The sequence below is a fragment of the Gadus macrocephalus genome, chromosome 16, assembly GCF_031168955.1.
Source record: "Gadus macrocephalus chromosome 16, ASM3116895v1".
Classification (NCBI taxonomy): domain Eukaryota; kingdom Metazoa; phylum Chordata; class Actinopteri; order Gadiformes; family Gadidae; genus Gadus; species Gadus macrocephalus.
The window spans coordinates 12,335,275-12,355,351 of NC_082397.1; the positions used below are offsets into that span (position 1 = coordinate 12,335,275).

Sequence of the window (20,077 nt, forward strand, 5' to 3'; positions counted from 1 at the left end):
GCACACGCACACGCACACGCGCGCGCATGCACACGCACACAGGGGCTGATCACGCCTTACTTAAAGATTAATTAATTTTCTTTCTATCGTTCTTCAACCTGAAAGTAATGCAAAATCCTCGCGTGAGAGGAATTTATTTTCTGCTCTTCTGCGTTCATACGCTGAGCTCCAGAGCTCAGACGGAGAGGTGGAGAGAGATAGCTCAGGGTCACTGCCACGGTCAACCGTGTTAGCTGATACCGAGGACAAGTGAATTTAATTTAGCAGAGAATCACTAGAATACTTAATATGCATTTGACATGTGGCTCCCCTTCAGACAAAATCCTATATTTTAATCCAAGTCTAGAGCTTAATCACTATTATCACGACTAGCACACTACTACTACTACCACTACTACTACAAGAATGTGAATGGTAATAAGAGTTTGACTTCAGTAGACAGACTGATTCGAGGACAGTGTGCCACATAGCTTAGCAAATACGCATGCACACCAAGAATGGGAGAAAGCGAGTGAGATAGCGATGGAGAAAATAATTCCGCGAGAAAAGAGGATTATGTAAAACGGCAAATGTTCCACTCACACACACACACACTGTCAGTGAAGTTTGGAAAGTTCTAATGAAAGATGACAGTCAAATCCTGTGTGTGTGTTTGTGTGTGTGTGTGTGTGTGTGTGTGTGTGTGTGTGTGTGTGTGTGTGTGTGTGTGTGTGTGTGTGTGTGTGTGTGTGTGTGTGTGTGTGTGTGTGTGTGTGTGTGTGTGTGTGTGTGAGGCAGATTGTATCTGTGATACTTTATATTCTTATCTATTTTACCAAGAAACAGATTTCAGTCATTTCAAAAAAATAACTCTAAAAGATAAAAACCCTTGACCCAAACATTAACACTAACACAGACATGAGCGAGCGCGCGCACACACACACACACACACACACACACACACACACACACAGGGCCTTAGGCTACATCGTCTGTATATTTTCACTAACTCCATGTTCACTTCTCTTCAGCATCTCTGCTGTTGGGTTCCCAGAAAGAGGCCTCTAAACACAGGCTTATGACGCACACAAGAGCCAATCTACCATCTCTTCACTGTCAGAAATGCAGTCCAAAACCGAGTCCTATCGATTGTTGCACAGTAATATTTGTACTGCTTGTAATAACACAGCCCAGGGGAACAGATAAATGAGGGACACACACACATACACTCACACATACAGGCTAGATAGTATGTATTAAAAGATAACACAACATGTGCATGAAAACATACAGAAACAGACACACACACACACACACACACACACACAAAAACATATATAAGATATAATTTGTTTTCTGTAATCCTTGTTGTTGTTTTAACATTCATGGAGGAAAGCTGAAGCAATACGATATGTTAGAACAAAATACTTTGTATTCCTGTTGACAGCACCACACTGACATGAGGTCTCCTATAAAAGAAAACTGATTACAAATCACTGCATTCGATGTCTGTGTACAGGTATTCTGTATAATGTGTATTGTATATTGTAATGTGTATTAACATTGTGAGCTGAACACACGAAAACAGACAGAGTTGGCCCTAAAGTGTCACCTCGTGTGATATTACCGACAGAAAGGGAGGACAGGAGGGACTGTGAGCCGCAAATACTGACAACAAACAACAGTAATAGAGAATAACAAACAACGGCAAACGATAGAGCGAAGCGAGGTGAGGGGAGGCGGCGAGGGGGTCAGTCGAATACGGCGCTACAGCCAACTTAATATTCAACGTGCGTGCACACAGAGCCAGAAGGAGGTGGAGGTATCCGCAAATCGCCGTGGACGAATGACGGCTCGACCGCGGCGAACCCCTGCAGTGGGGACCGGGGCGGTGGCGTCACGCGCCTCGCAGCGATGTTGAGGCGCATTACGTCAATCCACTGTAATTCAAATGTACAGTGATTGAGGGGCTCACGCTCCACCCTCTATCAGCCTGTGCAAATCTGATTGCACCCCCGGTTATTAGTGCACACGCACACGCACACACCCCGCACGCGTGCCCACGCATATGCGAATAAGGTACACTTGGAACACACACACACACACACACACACACACACACACACACACACACACACACACACACACACACACACACACACACACACACACACACACACACACACACACACACACACACACACACACACAGCCTGTAGTGGCAGCCTAGCCATAATTTGTCCAAATGTCTCCTCTTTCATCCCTTCCCTTCACATTTCCACTCTTCTTCCATTCCATCCATCTGTAAACTGACATCCTCTCTCCTCTCCTACACCTCCCCTCCTAGTGGTCATCAACTCATCCCTCTCCCCAAAAGTTCTCTGCCGCACAGCCTTCTTCTCAGCCACTCCTTTCAACGTGCCCCCTCACCGTCGCCCTCTCTCGTCCTCACTGTCATGCCTGCCCTTCGTGGAGGACTTGTCACTCTCTTCATTCCGTACCAATCCGTCTTCCCTCTCACCCCTGTTTCATCATCTCCCCTCCTCTCGCATGCTCCCTTATTGCACCCCTATCTCCGCATGGGGTGCCTCCTGTGAGATAATCCAGGTGATAGACATTTCATGTGCTCTTCTTTGTCAGTTCAGCTGCCTTTGAGGAATAGACAGACTGGACATGAGAGAGCAAGGGAGGGAGAAAGAGGGAGCTTGAGATGGACAGAGAAAGACAGACAGGCACTAAGAGAGACACTCAGAGACTAAAAGATGGGGAGAAAGTACAAATCTAGTACTAATGGTAAATTGCTAATTAGAGTCTTTTAATTATCCTGTGTTGCACTGATCAACCCATAAAGCGATAAGGATTATCTAGTTTCCTTAATTATTCCTTAATCTTCATACACTGCTAATTGCCTTTTAACAATGTTTCAACAACAGTGAATACTCTGTTGCTTGTTTAGTTTTCTCATTACACACACACACACACAACCACACACAGACAACCACAGACACACAATTCATCACAGATAAAGGTTACAATTGTTGAGGCAGGGATCGAGTAGCTAAGGAAGAAAGTGAGGACAGATGAAGACTGAGAGGCTGAGAATGACCTAAAATAGCCTGTTGGCCTCATCATTATTCACCTGGGTGAGGTTTGGGCCCTGCACCTCGCGTTTAACCAGGCTGGGACAGGATAGCTTGACAGGCGGAGTCTGATTGATTGTGCAGAAAAAGGAGAAGAAGAGAAGGGTTACCATGGGGACAAGCCGAGGACCGGTAATTGGTGATAAACCCAGAGGGAGGGGCTGAGGGGGGAGGGGGGGTGAGCAGCCAGATGAGGAGAAAAGGCCACTGTCTCTGAGCTGGAAGAGCACTGGAAGACTTCAACACTTGGTGTGTGACAGAGATAGATAGAGGAGAGAGAGAGAGAGAGAGAGAGAGAGAGAGAGAGAGAGAGAGAGAGAGAGAGAGAGAGAGAGAGGGGCAGGAGATGAAGGGAGAGCGGGAAGAGTGAGATAAAGAGAGAGAATAAGGAGAGATAGAGCTGGAAGAGAGAGAGAATGGAGGAGAGGGAGGGATAAAGAGAGCGATGGAAGAGAGAGAGAGAATGGAGGAGAGGGAGGGATAAAGGGAGAGAGGTGCAAGAGAGAGAACGGAGGAGATGGAGGGCTAAAGAGAGAGAGGTGGAAGAGCGAGTGTACGTGCAACTCCAGGCCAGTGTATAAGTGCTTGCTCGTGTGCTGGAGGTAAGTGAAAATGAAGTGCTGATGAAACTAATTAAAGCAGACTGTGTGGCTCCGCCGCGTGAGGAAGGGTGTTGCTCTGTGCGACACTGGAGGCACCGCATGTATTCACTGACGGACGCGCGGCCATCCTCCATGACCTCTGTGACGGCAGGAGTTGTGACTCCGAGGTTGCAGGCTATCCGCTACAGAACATCACACCTACACTATTGTACTAGCGTTAGTCAAAGTTGTTTGCAATGTGTGTGTGTGTGTGTGTACGCGTGTGTGTGTTTCGCAATTTTGACAACATCCAGGGTTGTGAAAAGGGTTTGTATTAATGTCCAAGTTCAATGGAATAAATGGAATATGAGGCCTTGCGTTTTAAAGGCTGGAATATGAGAAACAAAAACCCTGTACACATAGTACATAAAGGGCAGTAGGCAGTATAAATCGGGAATAGCTTGCAGGTATTTATATCTCTTACGCAATTGTTGGGAGAAGCTTACGGTAGTTTGAAGGAAAGTACATTTCCATCCTACATTTTTTACAGATCTCAATAAAAATATATCTGATCTCAATCCATGTATCGCTAGACCCTGTAATGCTGTATATCTTCATGCACTGATTTTGAATGGGTAACATAGCTCTTGTAGTCTATCAGCAAGCTGCTGTATAATAAGCAAGCTGTATAATAAGGGGCTGATGTACGGGCGCTCAGTCGTGTATCCTGCTTTGATTAAATTCTGTGAAAAAGACACAGTATGTTGGGGCCTCTAATCAAATGGATTGGAAATCAAATTTGGAAAAGAGAAGAAAAACTATTTGTGGACCAAAAGGCCCAACCCACGAAGATTGAGGTCCATAATAATATTATTTATCAACATTGATTTTATCAATAATAATTATACTATGTTTGTTCTCATCCTTTGCTATTCTGAAGTCATGAAATTCATATTTTTATTGAGAGTGAAAAAAGTCTAAACAAAATCAGCGTACAAGATATTTGTAATAGCTTGCAGGGTTGCTCTGTTCCAATCCCCGCTAACCTTATGTTGCTCAGTCATTTCAGATTCATGCATGGTGATCGTTGGTAAAAAGTGATATATTTTTTCTCATTACCTCCACCATCTGTTTACGTTGACCCCCTCCCTATAGGAGGACACTGTTGGTGGTGCTTCTGATTCAGACTGATAGGCCAGTTTCTTTATTTGAATATTATCTTTTTCTAGCACAACAGCCACATCATTTAATTTTTTTGCAAATTCAGAGCCCAAAACTGCAAGCACAGAGATACTTATGCCGCTTACGCACTCAAAAATCCCTAATACCCTCCTAATTTTTTAATGTCCAAAGGCAGTACTTGCAGAATTTTATCTGACTGTAAAAAAGCATCCGACTTAAGCTGAGAAATGTCACCATACCATGGCATGCAGTACAACATTTAAAAAGTAAAAACTTTTTTACATTAAAAATAACTTGCGAGTCGTAAGTAGACCACCATCAAATCAGACACGCTCATTTAATAAATAAAGGATATGAGGCTGGGTAATCAGAGGCAAAGTATCATGACTATCCTAATTTGGGTGACTTTGAGCTTTTGTACTAGAAACACGCTAACAAAATCCCTCATCTGTTGATTCATCCGATGATGAGCCGCCAAATTGTTTTTTTAATATCCTCAAAGTGAGTAAAAGGGATTTCCATACCCAACTCCCTTAGCTCCACTCAAGCTGAAATACAGCCTCACCCTAGAAGCTTACACAACTGCTGTGGTGACCTATATGGTAAAGGCCACCTAAGCTGTGTGTGTGTTAAAGCAGGCTGTACTCTTATGCAGTAAGAAATTGTCCCCTGGTGGTTTCCCCTGCATGCGTGTGCGTGTGTGAAGGTCTCCCGTGTATGTGGGCCTTGCGGGTGCTCTCCGGTGTGTATCTTGGAGGTAAAGGGTGACCCGGATGTGTCAACCTTGTTTAGAAGCATGAACGCCGAGCTGGTGCACCACTGTGACTCAGGCGGGCGTTTAAACCTCCTCGGGGCCCCCACCCCTGTCCCCGCACTGTTGCGCCTGCCAGCGTGCGTGACTTTTATCTTTTTTTTTCATCCTTTTTCCCCTCCGAGCCATTCCGAAGGCCTGTTGTATAGTTGTAGCATGAAATTGGGATGAAACTTTGCAAGCTGGTAAAAAAAACAAAGAAGACTTGTCCTCTGTTCGCGTGCGTCATGAGCATGTCAGATGCCTGCCTGGGTAAGTAGCACAGCTGATTGTTTTGAAGCTACCCTTCAGGTCCGACACCAACTGGGCCCTAAGTTTGCTTAGATATGATTGCTTTACGGGCATACATAAAACAACAAAAGCATGAATGCATACATTCTCCTGCTGGATTCATTGCGTTGTTAGGTGGAGAGAGACGATAAAAACTGTAAGATGGGATCTACACAATAATTGAGTATGGGCAGTACCGAAATTAATATCTTATTTTTATGTTTAATATGAATGTAAATAAAGGTCAATGGTATTTGACTATTTGAGGACAGGAAGAGGGAGCCAAATGTTGACTAATTAAACAGCTGTTTAATTAGTCAATTGTAACTGTAACTGTTACACTGTAACTTTAACTGTAACTGTAACTAGACAACAAAGCACAGGTAACAGTCAAGGTGCACCAACCATTGATTACAAGTCCTGCATCAAATCTGAATTTATTCACTACGTACAAACATATCAAAGAAGAAAAGTACACTGACAACAAAGGTAAGGTGTGCAATTTTGAGACAAATCAATCAAATATATATTTAAACATATTTGAGGTGCGTTTGTGCGAATGTAGAGAGAAGAAATGGATGCATAGGGCTCTGTAACAGTGAGCTGCAGAACATGCAGTCCTTCGATGGCCTTTCGTGTCACTGCATCGAAAGGCATCTCGAAACGAGCGTGAGGGCTGGGCGACAACGGGGGGGGGGGGGGGGAGTAATCCAAAGCACTTCTCGTTCTGCCTTTTTTTTTATATTGATGAATCACTTCTATTTGGTGTGCAGCACGATGACAGCACGTCCTCCTCACACAGTCTTGTTAAATGTCCTCCACTGACATAAACACGCTCGGAATCCCGAAGCAGTCGACACAGACGAGATGATTAGGGCTATGCAGTGTATGGTGAACAGAAGGGACACGTTAATGAGGTGAGACCTGATCTATGGTCTGCATCTCCTGGACGTCCTTCTCTTGTGTCCCTATTTAGACCCACGGCCTCCTTACGACAGAACCCCCGTCCGGACCACTGCTCTCTACTTGGTGTTCCGGCAACGACACGGAACAGCTCTTCTCGCAGTCACGGAAATACAACGAAAACCATGGCACAAGAGCAGTACAATACGACCAAAAAACAATGTTAAATCTGAAAGGTCTACATCGTGATTTTTGAATAATAACATCTATTTCAAAGACTATGAAATGCAGCCTTCAAAGAGTTAGAAATATCTAAGCTAGCGCTTCAGAAACCTGACTTCATCTGTTCATAAAAATATACCACAAGGGGTTAGATAGCTCCCCTGTTCCATCACACAATGTAAGGCAGTGAGGCAACATTTAACGGTCTGCTGGAAGGATTCATGAAGTTAAGGAGTGATATACGCCCCCGAATCCGACCTGCCGTGATTGCAGGGTGCCATTTTGGATGGGCATTGGGTACCTCTCCTTTACAATGCACCATTTAGTCCTTTTCTTCCACATGATCCGGGTTGCTTGTTTATCTGTAGAATTTGAATCCATTTAAGATGACGGCAGTGTCAAATATCAGTGTCTGTACTGGCTCAGTCTAGAATCCATAGTCGCAGAATGATGATGACGTCATCAGAACCTTTGGAAGGCATCAGATGAGGTTGATTGTCTCCACTGTGGAACACAAAGACAGAGCAGGGGATTTGTGTTGCATTACAAATCCACAGAATCACAGTTCAATAATTCAGACCAACTCTTAAGAGTTTTGATTGTATATATTGGCTGCTGTTGCCAAGTTATCTCCAAAAGGTGTTTCTCTGTAATTCTGAGTGTTGGAAGAGACTGTAGGCTTTTTATTAACTAAATTAATGAGGGAATAGTCTCTTAAAGTGGATTTACTCTGCAAGTAAAACACCAGAAAAACAATTGCTGGTGTTATTACATGCAATAATCAATGTCAAATCTTAATTAATTACAGAATGAATTGCAATCAATAGTCACCCTTTTACTCTCAGATTAGCATGTATGATTAATTTAATCGATTTATGAAGGTAAAGAAATCCAGGCTAAGACTAAGGCACCGCATGGCTGTACTGCCCCATCTCACAGCTGAGGACCCCCCACATCCCGGTATGGATCTTGTCATTAGAGGTGGACGTGTTGATGACTCATAGGCCTTGTGGGAGGCTCAGAGGATCCCTGCGTGTTTCTCCTAAGGTGTAGTGTTTTTCAGTCAGAACACCGTGTACTGCCTTTTCGTTCTGGAGGGGGAGAGACTCACCTTTATATCCTGTCCTGTTATCGAATGTCCCTAAAAAGCTGCAAATAACAACAAACAGGTTATGACAGTGCTGAATGCTGCGGGTTAGAGAGAGAGAGAGAGAGAGAGAGAGAGAGAGAGAGAGAGAGAGAGAGAGAGAGAGAGAGAGAGAGAGAGAGAGAGAGAGAGAGAGAGAGAGAGAGAGAGAGAGAGAGAGAGAGAGAGAGAGAGAGAGAGAGAGAGAGAGAGAGAGAGAGAGAGAGAGAGAGAGAGAGAGAGAGAGAAGAAGGGAGCAAAGACACAAAATGCGGTTGCGATGGAAAAAGACATGGCAGACGTTCTATGTCGAAAGAGCTAGTCAGCTAATCGCACGAGTCCGGCTCAAAGCCCGGCCACAGTCGGTTCCGTTCAGAGTCACCGAGTTTGGAACACACACACACAGATACCCCGCACACACAGATCCCAGCTACCACTGCAATAGCATTCCAGTAGCACCTTGTCACCAACCAATCACAAACCTGCACCCCGTCCCGCCCCCTGTCATCCCATGTAAACTGGAAAGGTCACATTTAAGTGTGAATTGACACAGAAGTCATGTTGATCCCTGCGGGGGGTGGAGAATAACATGGCTGATGTTGTGATGAATAGGCCATGGTGGAGAACAGCATGCGGTGGGTAAGAAATGCCAAAGAGGATTAGAAAACTAGCATCGTTTGTGGCTCAATGACAATACGACAGTGAGCTTAGATACACTGCCCAAAGTCCCTTAGTTCACGGATTTGGGCCGTAATACGACAGCAATGCTCAATCAAACATTACACAAAACACACTGTTTTCTATTCCTCTTATAAATGGTTGCTTTCTCTAGATTCTTAAATTGCTCAGACCGGGATACAACATGTGTAAATCCAAATAGGTTTACAATATTGTTGGCATTAAGAAAGCCTATGTAAAATAGTGGCCACAAGCCAAGAACTCATGTTGTAACCCAATCCATATTTATAGAATCTTTATTGTTGTCATGTTGTTATGATGTGGAAATTAACAGAGAATCATGTGTCAGAGGTCATTCATCCTATACACAGGCAACCCCTCACTGCTTTCCTTCCAAACAAACAGTTTGCTTGTTATCGTTGGTAATATATTTGGAGTGCTAGGTGACTGTACAGGATTATTCCTCCCTCCATTTCTAATTCAGTTTGCAATATTAAACTTGTGGCCTGGCATTCATTCTTCATAGGGAAACAACACCGCCAGTAGAAAAGGGGAGGTAGCCTTTGATTACAATTTGATTGGAGGTCATCTTCCAATAGCCCAAATTTGGCTGAATTGTCTCAAGATTTGCAAAGGTTGAGGGGGGCAGTGGTGGGTTGGTGGTGGTGGGCGAGGGGGGTTGCACCACCTGTTGAGCATGAATGACCCTGATTAGCGACCAGGCGTGGCCTTTATTAGCCCCTGATGATTGGTGGAGACACTCACAGCAAGCTGGTCCTGGCTGAAAGCTGCCACACTGTTCCGCATTTCATTCTCACTGCCCCGCAGCGGTATCAGGGACACGTTACCATGGCGAATGTCAGGCGGCGGCGGGCGGGTGCTGCGGCGGTGCTGCACGCCGTGCTCGGGCCACACGTCCCCGTCGAACTGGAGAGGAGAGACGGGGAGGGCGAACTCTGGTTTCATACATTATGGTGCCAATCTGAGAATAATACACAGTATGTGTTGGCTGGTGTGTTGAAGGGAGCTGTCGGCAGGATTCCAGAGCTATTATTTGAGTGTAAATTGTCAGAAATTGCCTAGCCATCCGGCAGCTATTAGTGAGTGAAATGCCCTGGGAGACTATGGGTTTGGGGTTGACTGCGCCTGCCTCTGTGCGAGCCAATTCCTGACCAGACAGGGCTTTTTCTTCCCTGATTGCTCCTAGGAATCTTCCCTGTCAATCACAGGTGCGTGAAATGCAGCAATTTGGTTGTTTTGGTCGTTTAGTTTCACACTTTGCCGCCTCACGCTCTTTCTGTGCTCTCTCATTACAACCCTCAAACCTCACCTACCGTACCTTTAACTTAAAAAAAGTCCCCCCAAATCAAAAGCCTGTTTAACCTGCAGGTTGCAGCTAGACTCGCGTGTGTGTGTGTGTGTACAACACAAATCATATGGGGGATCTCACACACACAGGTTGGTATCATCTTCATGCATAGTAAGAATTGATTTCCCACTGGTACTACAGCAATGTCTTAGAGTAGCGAGTCGTTATTGGCCATTGGATTTCTGATTAAGAGAGAAGGCAGGGGACCTAAGCACTGAACCACAAGGTGTATTAAATCCTCCAGAGCCACCAGATACCGTCTCCTCACCTCACTTATCCTACATTTACATTTGATCCAATTCCTTATTTAACCAAGCAGTCTCCCTGGGACTACTCCCTAGACCTGAAATACACTAAGCACTGGGCCATCCTCTGTATAGTCCCCGTGGGAGCTGTATGTGTGAACTTAAGTGTCAGAATTCGCCCCACCAGGGTTAAATCGGCCCCACCCCTATTCGGAAGTCTTGAGAATCGGAGCATCTGAGAATTGACAACGAGTGATTGGGGCGTTTTGATGCGAGCGAATGACGTTCGCATCGTATGACTGACGCAAAACAGGGAGCATAGAGTGTATCTGCTTCATACTTTTCTCTTTTTGCCTGTTTTTTTTGCTTTCCAACTTCTTTCTGCTTTCCACTCTTTTGTTGAGTGGAAATATATACATATCCACTCAAAAACGAAATAAATGCAGCGTTGATATCACCGCAGAAAAGTCTGCGTTACTGACTCGGTAGCCTCACCCGCGGTCTTCGAGGTGTTGTAAACAAAACACTGTGACTACCGCTGAATGCTTTCTGCGTCACGTCCTGCCTCCCACACGCTCTACCCGGGCAACACCCCTCGCCTGCAGTGTGAATACGTTGGATCTCCTGTTGTGTCTTTCATGTGTGAAAGGGCAACATCTGGTCATCTTTGGACTGGATTCTCTGGAGTTCATCCTGAATTCATGTGTGAAAGTAAGGCAAGAGTGAAATGTAAGTTCAAATGTGCGCGATCTCACCTGGATACTGAGGAAAGTTGCAAACCACTCGGTCATCTCAGCCTCACTGCTACAGCACAGATACCTAGAGAAGGGAAGGAGGGGAACACGGTCAATCCGAGGGGAAGAGAAATAAAGGGAGTGTGGTTGGGTTTTGGACAAAGTCCCTAGAAAGTCTAAAGTATTTTTCAAAAACTCATGACAGGAAGAGAATGAACAGAGTACAAAATAAATCAAAGTTCTTCAAAAGAGGAGAGGATACAATTTAATTGACATTCTCTTTTTCCTAGTCGGCCGGCAGAAGAGCCGGGAGCATAAACAACAAGTTTGATGCCTTATTTAAACTTCCAACAAAGAACAGTACTGATTAGGGCCCCCAGTGTCCCCCAGTGTCTGCCTGCATGTGTTTGTGCGTGCGCATGTGTGTTTGTGCGTGTGTGTGTGTCAGGGTTTCAGTGTGAGATGGCGCTCTGAGTCATCAGCACTGATGTGGAGCTGAATAGAGATGCTTTATTTATCCAGTCATTATTGTAGGCGCTGATTTGGACCAAGCAATTATTCATGAGCTCTCCACTGAGACAACAAGCCCACCCACCCACACATCCACCCACCCCCAGAAGACAACACGCTAATGCCTGAACATAAGGAACACAGCCCTGTAATAGGATAGAAATTCAGTTAAAAAAAAGGCGTTATTTTCTCTACACACACACACACACACACACACACACACACACACACACGCAGATGAATGTAGCTCTAGAAAGATCAACGATGACATGAAATAATCACATCAGATGCACAAATACACGCAAACACACAGTCGCAAAGGCCCCACGCTCACACCTTGGGGTTACACCCTTGCTGACGTCACCGCAGCACATCAGTGCTCATTAAGCGATCATTATGGCGACAGAGCGCTGTGGAGTCACTTCCTGGTGGGGTGTGCCACTACGCACACACACTCATCACACGTCATTAGTATTTGGGAATGGTGCAACGAGTTCCCGTTCCCAAACGGAACAGAGCACGTGAACCAACCAAGAAAGAGACATTTCTGAGAGGTCATCACACACAGCGGTGGGGATCTCTGAAAAGGCTGTGCAGACACACAACGATTGTCCACAGAAATGTATGGCGTTCAGCATGACCATCACCTTTTTAAGCTGTATACAGAAAATAAGCCATTCCAGGAAATGAACGATGCTTCCCATTCTCTGTTATTTGCATCTCATTGCGTTGGTCCGGTCCCCTGTCCACCCAAGGTCTCTCGTTCTCTCTCTCTCTCCTCCTCTAACAAACTGATCTCACTCGACCATGGTGCCCACTACCTGCTCCGCTCCTCTCTTCGCAGCCCCGCCTCCAGCCCCGCCTCCAGCCCCGCCTCCAGCCCGTGCCGCCGGGTCAAGTGGGGGCTGCCACGTGCCGCGGGGGACGGACCGTGACAGAGAGAGAGAGAGAGAGAGATGGGGACCCACCGCATGACCACCACACACAATTGGACCACGCTCCAATTACAGCCAGGCCGACCACCACAGCGGCTGATGACAGCCAGCTATCCCATAGTCACATCAGCAACACAGAGAAGGTTGCATTTAAACACGTCAAAGAAGAGAAGCACACACACACTTAGGGGGGGGATGCATGAGAAGCAGCAGGGCTTTGGATAAATGCATGGCTACAGGTGTGCTGCCGGTGTGTTTAGATCCCAGGTGGAAGTGACCTTTCACATGCTCCGGTCTCCACACAGTCACACAGCGCCCTGGCCAGGAACACACACACACACACACACACACACACACACACACACACACACACACACACACACACACACACACACACTGTAGTGCAGAATGCAGCTGTTTGTAGGTGGACTGTTTGCCACGCAATCAAAGCCATTGTCAAACATGACCACGCAATTGAAACATTTAGAGAGAAGCACATGGGGGACGTGGTCACTTAGTGAATCCCCTGGGAGTGTGGCATTTCTATTCATCTCATTCGTTCACGTCAAGTGATTTTTATAGTCCTAATCATAAATTCCTAATATAATTTGAACTGCCGTTTATAATGTTGTAAAATGCTCATTGCAACAGTCATAATTTACTGTAGTCAATTATTACAAAACGTGTCTTCCAACAAGCTTATCAGGGAAAGCACCACTGCATCCTTAATTTAGGACTTTTAAAATAAACAGATTATTCTCTGGCAGTCTATTCTGGCAGGAAATAACTGCGACCTGTCTCCACGACACCAGCCTCACTGAAAGATACTTGGTCTGTTGCCCTGGGAAAGGAATGTCCCCGAATTCCCATATTACCAATACATTCACGAGCCACTCACCACTGCTGTCTTTCGGGCTTCTCCTGTTTCTCACTTTGATACACCATCGTCAAGCCCCAACTAGAAACACACACAGAGAGAGACGAGAGTCAGGAGAAAACACATGGTTGAGCGGGATTGTGTGAGACCAAAAGTGTAGAAATGTAATAGATGAACGTTCAACAGATAAGCACTACCTACCGGTAGTTAGATTAGCCTGCCCCCTAGTGGCTAGTCTGGCTATTGCCAGACCGAGCTCAATCGTAGATTGCACGTTTCCCTTTCAATACATCAGAATGTGGAAGTTGCAATGACGATCGCATTCATGAGAGCTAATCTTGTAAGTCAACCAGTCTGACGACCTTATAAGGTTCCACAAGAACACAGCCTGAATGGCCACGGTCGTACAGGACCTGTGATATCCTTGTCTGTGCCCTATAATCTAATAAACCAGTCTGGCTGACTGTAAACTGTGCCTCGACATTGAATGCTTAAAGAGGAGCAGAATGTCTCCTCACTAATATCTGCATTAATGAGCACATGTTTTCCCCAGTGGTGACACGCGTCTAATGAGCTTATGAGGGGTTAGCAACTTAGCATGCTAGCTACACATGTCAAAGACGGGCAGAGAATGGAATCAGTGGGTTCCACATATGCTCTCCGGTGATGCATGTGTTTATTGAATTATGAACACATGAAGGGGGATTCTGGTGAATACAACAGTGCACAATGCCGTCGGCAGTGTTTGCACAGTGTGGAACAGGGCTTCCTTTACCAAGAAGGAGGACGGACTTTCTTCTTAATGCCCAGGTAGATCCTCAAGCTCTTCACCGACCAATCCCGTTCAGGCCGGTTGCTCTGTAAAAGGTCAGAGAGGAACGGGAGTCTTATAATACAGCGGCCATCTTGGGTCCATCTTGTTGCTGTACACCAGCAGTGTGGTGGAAACTGAGTGCGGATTTCTGCATTCACTACCACCAAACTGGTGTTCAGCACCAAGATTTCTCCAAGGTGAATGAAGGACAACAGATGGGTCAATAAATGGCAGGGCGGAATTTGGATGGAAAACAATAGAGTGTTTGTGTGTTGTGTGTTTTCCTGTTTACCCTGACTTCTTTGTACATCCTCAGGGTGTTGGCGTTGAGGATGAAGTAGCGTTCATGGAAGCCTCCCAGGCCCAGGATGCTGCGCTCTTCTCTAAACTTCATCAATCCGTTTTTGGCCACGTCCACTTTAGTGGCTGAAAGAATGGAAAACAAAAATGCTTAGAAGATTAATGCAAGTTTTTTTTTGTGTGTGCTATTGCGTTTTTTCTTTAAGAAAGTAGTCCAATCCTTGGTCGCTTTTAACTCACTTTATTTCTTAAAGTAGGCATGTTTCAGTTTGGTAACTATGAAGCATAAGGGAGGGAATTGTATCTAACGCGTGTGAGAATAATACCGTGATTGCTTCGAGCCTCGGGCTTAGGCCCGGTTCTCTCCGCGGTGTACCTATTGATCTCTCCCCTCTCCATCTGAATCACGCGCATTTGCCCGTCAAGTGGGCGTGGCCTATGTGAAGTGGGCGTGACCGGGGTGACGTAATGCCTCCGCCATCCTCACCTGTCTAAAGGCGCTGCCATCTGTGGCTAGAGTAATTATTGCAGTTTATCTGTTCGATCCTGCTTCCTAGTGGCCTATGTGAGGGTAATGCAGCTTGTGTGTTCGATCCTGCTTCCTAATGGCTATGTGGGGGCAGCTTATGTGCTTAAAATACGTAACAGTGCGTTACCTTATATTTTTGAGGACCAGAGTAGGTGGATGTATATATATATATATATATATGTGTGCGTGCATGCGTGCGTGCGTGTGTGACATGCAGCCATTTACCCAGGTAGACCTTCATAATCTCCATGGCGAGATGCTTCTTGATGAGCAGGTAGGAGTCCGTTCCTAGTGAGTGCAGCATGGCCAACACCCGTTCCTGATAGTGCAGCGGCCGTTCTGTTGGGGGGAAAGCAGGAAAAACAGAAAGATGGCGAGTTTTCAGTTTGAGAGCCTGTCAGCCTGGAAGCATGGGGTATTATCAGAGTCACTTTCCTGTAAACGCGGCAAGGGACTTCCTGTTCCTGGATAAAGGTCCACCAGATGGCCGCACATCTAAAAGCCAGTTGTGTTTCTATTCTCACGCCAGGCGCTTCATTACACCCCGAGGCAATGCATTTCGTTGACTAGGCAAAGCAGAACATGACAGCGGGTTCTTTTAACGCCGGTGGAATATCAAGTGGATGTTCCTCCCCTTGATCTCCCTCACCAATCTCCTCCTTCACACTAATCTCCCAGCAGCTCCAGTAGTCCTTCTCCTTGATGGGAATATTCCGCCGGTCCAGGATCTCACAGGTCAGCTCTGCCGCTGTCATGGAGCCAGGGATCTGAGGTGTGGGAGAGGGAGAGGGAGACGTAGGCGAAGGAGAGGAGGGAGATGGAGCAAGAGCGAGACCAAAGGGTTAGATGAGAGAGCGGGAAGTTTAGGGTGGCGGTGTAGGAGGGAGAGAAGGAAGATTGAGCGTGAGAGAAGGCGAGATGGAGAATTGGAAGGAGAAGGAGGGGGAGAAGCGGAGGCAGAGGGACAATTGGAGAGATTAGGGAGATTGATAAAGATAGGGGGGAGGAGATGGCGTACGCAATGGCGAGGCAAATTGCAAAAGCAAGAGAGAACGAGAGAGAGACAGAAAGTGAGACAGAAAGAGAGAAGGAGGAGATATGAAAAACAGCAGAATGGTATGGAGAGGGAGAGAGAGGCATTCACATCGGATCCAAGATTAGAAGGTAATGTCTAATTTACTGATCAATTGTATATTCTGCAGTTCATCTTGGTCTTCTTTTTCGGGGAGGGCTCACCTTTACATGCTGTTCAGCTGTTTCAGTCTTTTCCTCCAAGTACACAGTGCAGATAAAATCCCCAGAGCCATTTGTCTAAACACACACACACACGCACACAAACACACGTTCATCATTGTGCAACTTCGATACCAACATTGAGTGCACCATGCCCATGTGAATGCAGACTGTGGGGATGTGGGAATAGACGACTCACAGGGACTTTTGTATTACAGCTCTCTCGCACTTTGATGATGGCTGTGATCTCATCCAGTTGCTTCTTCACCTGCTGCTCATCCACCTAGGAATCATATTGAAAGACACACAAATATAAATCTGATTGTTTGATTGTTTGATCATTCAATCTGACTAGGGCCTCCCAGGATCCCAAAGCCCTCCATAAAATCTTCCAGCGTAATCCCAACACTGGTATTATCCAACAATGGCTGATCTACATTTCTTTGTTGACTCCCAGCACGCTCATTTCACAACAACACTCTTCACCAATCCATTTAATGAGAAGATGATTACAAAATATGAAGCCGTTGATGCTTTTTTCTTTTATCCTTCTTCTTGCATAGGGAACACAAACATTAGTAGACTGTAGGAATCTCATCTCTGTTGCAATCCTAAACCCTATTCTATCCTGACCCACTCCCTAAGAACTCATTGCAAGACAACCTTCATTGTTCTCTGTAAAAACCCATGTGTGGCAGAGCATTTGGCCTGTTCAAACCTTTGCCATGGGAGTTTTTTTAAAACATCCTGCCGTATCAGAATATCTATCAGCTCTATGTGTGTTTGAGAGGAAGTTCAAACAATAAAACCCCCTGACATTGTGTCATCCGCTTCACACTGTGATGCAAACTCGAGAACATGGCGGTTATTAATGTTCCAGAATAGGAACAAGAAAGGGGAACCAACTACAAAGTTGGTCATTGTTGGTTCAATACAAAACCCTACTCCTCACCTACAAAGCTCTCCACAACCTAGCCCCCAGTTACCTCTGCGACCTCCTCCAAGAATACACTCCCTCCCGCTCCCTCCGCTCAACCTCTGCTCAACCTCTGCTGGACTACTATGTATCCCCACATCACGACTCACTACAATGGGTGCCCGGTCATTCAGCTGTTCAGCACCCAGGCTCTGGAACTCCCTCCCCCCACACATAAAACAGTCAGACACCATTACAACCTTCAAGTCACAACTCACCTGTTCAAACTCGCACACAACGTCTAACTGATCACTGTTTTGATTGTTTGTTTGTTTTGTTTTGTCTTGTTTTTGTTTTATTTATTTTTTATTTATTATGTTTATTTATTTATTTTTTCCACAATGTCTTGTTTTTTTTTTAAACGATTTATGATGACTATATGCTCTGTAAGGTGACCTTGGGTGTCTTGAAAGGCGCCTCTAAATTAAATGTATTATTATTATTTATTATTACAAAGGCTCAAGGAATATGCCAGTTGTCTGCCACTTCACTGCAGAGTATAGCAAAGCATTTGGGAGAAGAAAAGCGGGTAGTGTTGTTAATTACATGCAACTAAATGTTGTTTAATTATCGTTAAATAACAGTGCCGAAGTTACAACTTCAATTCTGGCGGGAATTGCTGTACCAAATAACCACTTAGTTCGTAATAGAGTGTGAATGTTTTTTTCCCTCTGTTAATGCTCTACATGGAAAACCTTTAATTAAGAATGAAAAGGAAGGGCAAATGATACAAACAATTAACACCATAGAGATGTCTTGCTGAAATACACCCAAACATATTGATTCTGACTAGTTAAAAATAAATCACACTAATGAAATGAATCCTCAGATTGCCCTTGTTAAAACAGATCTTTACATTTTACATGTAAACATACATTTGGTATATTCTCAGCTGTATTACAGACCACGTGGGCAGCGAGCCTGACCTCAAAGATGCGCGTGTAGTGTTCTATGAGGCCCTCGATGACCATGCCGGCTGTGTAGTCCTTGCCGTCGGTCTGGAACAGCGTGGGACCAAACACTATGGCCAGGTTGTGGAGGTTCATCTGGTTCAGCTCGGAGAACCGCTGCACACTGAGGAATGCCCCCAGAACCCAATGCCATGCACGAGAGCAAGAGAGACGGAGAAACACCACAGAGAGAACAAGAGAGAGATTCAACGGATGCATGTTACTCCATGTACAGTTTCAAAACAGCCTTAATCTACTAAATCTTTACTATAATGTTTTTCCCATTTTGGAAACATCTGCCAAACAACATGATTTGTACAGAACGATTAATGAAAGGCCAATGTAACAATAGATACAATATCACCAGGGATATCAACAGTAACAATAAGGTGGGGCGGTGCTGCTCTTCTCACCAGTAGAGGTGTTTCACCAGGGCTGTCAGAGTGGCCTTGTTGACACAGGGCAGTCTGCTCAGCAGCAGCTGGTATTGGGCTATCTTCAGGCTGTCTTCCGGCAGGGCTGATGGGGAGGAGGATGAGGAGAGAGAGAGAGAGAGAGGGAAAGAAGATATAGAAAACAAGATTAAGGGTAGTGCAGAAAGATTCAACAGTACCAGAAAATGTAGCTGTACCACTAATTAATTGGGTTCCTTTTTACATGCATCGTGCTCGGAAAATACAATGTGTGATTAAGCACTTCCCGCAATCCCAATCATTGTTAAGAATATGTTTTGTAACACACGGCTTAGTCAGCGGTGCTGCACTTATCAAGTGAGACGTTTGTTACAGAACAATCAGCGCAAGGAAAAGTAAGACGAAGGTGGAAGGCGTACTCCTTCAGAGCCGCCGGGTGGGACGAGGGGGCAGCGGCGCGTCTTACCCACGGTGCTCAGCCAGGCGGCGGTGGCCTCGGGGGTGAACAGGCCCGCCTCCACGTCCCTGAAGAAGCGCTTGAGGGCGTTGCTGACGTCGTCCACCTGGTGCACGGCCTCCCGGAGGCAGATGCTGCGCGCGTCGCGGCGGAACTCGTCGCACAGCGCCGCCACACGTGAGTTCACCCCGCTCTTGCGGTAGATTCCCTCCGAGGTCAGCCCTGAGCGGCACACACACACACACACACACACACACACACACACACACACACAGAGACACACACACAGACACACAGACAGACACACAGACAGACCGACACGCAGGAGCGCACACACACACACGCGCACACACAAGAGCGCGCACGCGCACACACACACACACACACAGGAAACACTAATGAACAGAGTGCTTTTTGTGTTTCTGAGTGCAAACAGCCAGACACACGTTCAAGGGCATTTCATCTTTATTCATTTTGCATTTGTTTTAAATCAAAAGCAACCTAGAGTCGTTGTAAAGGAAAAGGTAGTGCTTTGTGTGCAGGTAGGCTGAGTACATGGGGTTTCAAACCTAGAAACCTTTTGTGTGCGTCGAAACATTCAAACCACATGAATGCAAATGACTTAACCGGTAAACCAGTTGCAAGACAGGATTGCAGCATTAAGGTCTTATTACACCCTATGACGGGGTAAATACTGGTTCTCGCATGATTTAAATGTGGAGCTGAGAGAAGGCTAGGTTCTGTACTATTTGCCCTGAAAAGTTCATCCAACCAATTGGATTAACCTTCACGACAGCAAAATAGCCTCGTACTCATGCAGAATCACACTCTTTTAGACACTAG

General features: G+C 45.7%; 1 protein-coding gene across 5 annotated transcripts in view; it reads right to left on the reverse strand.

Annotated features, from left to right (window-relative positions):
• Nucleotides 1-6,374: 6,374 nt before the first annotated feature.
• Nucleotides 6,375-20,077, reverse strand: part of LOC132474821 (arf-GAP with Rho-GAP domain, ANK repeat and PH domain-containing protein 1-like) — a 36,613-nt gene continuing 22,910 nt past the window's right edge. For 2 of the 5 annotated variants that reach the window (XM_060075689.1, XM_060075694.1), the window contains exons 20-32: nucleotides 19,244-19,456; nucleotides 18,778-18,883; nucleotides 18,341-18,488; nucleotides 16,638-16,721; nucleotides 16,442-16,516; nucleotides 15,855-15,972; nucleotides 15,431-15,544; nucleotides 14,669-14,802; nucleotides 14,338-14,420; nucleotides 13,584-13,643; nucleotides 11,262-11,325; nucleotides 9,658-9,819; nucleotides 9,173-9,580 (exon numbers count right to left, since the gene is read on the reverse strand). In XM_060075689.1, coding sequence (XP_059931672.1) covers nucleotides 9,413-9,580; nucleotides 9,658-9,819; nucleotides 11,262-11,325; nucleotides 13,584-13,643; nucleotides 14,338-14,420; nucleotides 14,669-14,802; nucleotides 15,431-15,544; nucleotides 15,855-15,972; nucleotides 16,442-16,516; nucleotides 16,638-16,721; nucleotides 18,341-18,488; nucleotides 18,778-18,883; nucleotides 19,244-19,456 — 1,529 coding nt within the window. In that variant the 3' untranslated portion in view covers nucleotides 9,173-9,412. The other 3 variants (XM_060075692.1, XM_060075691.1, XM_060075693.1) reach the window with 3 other exon arrangements.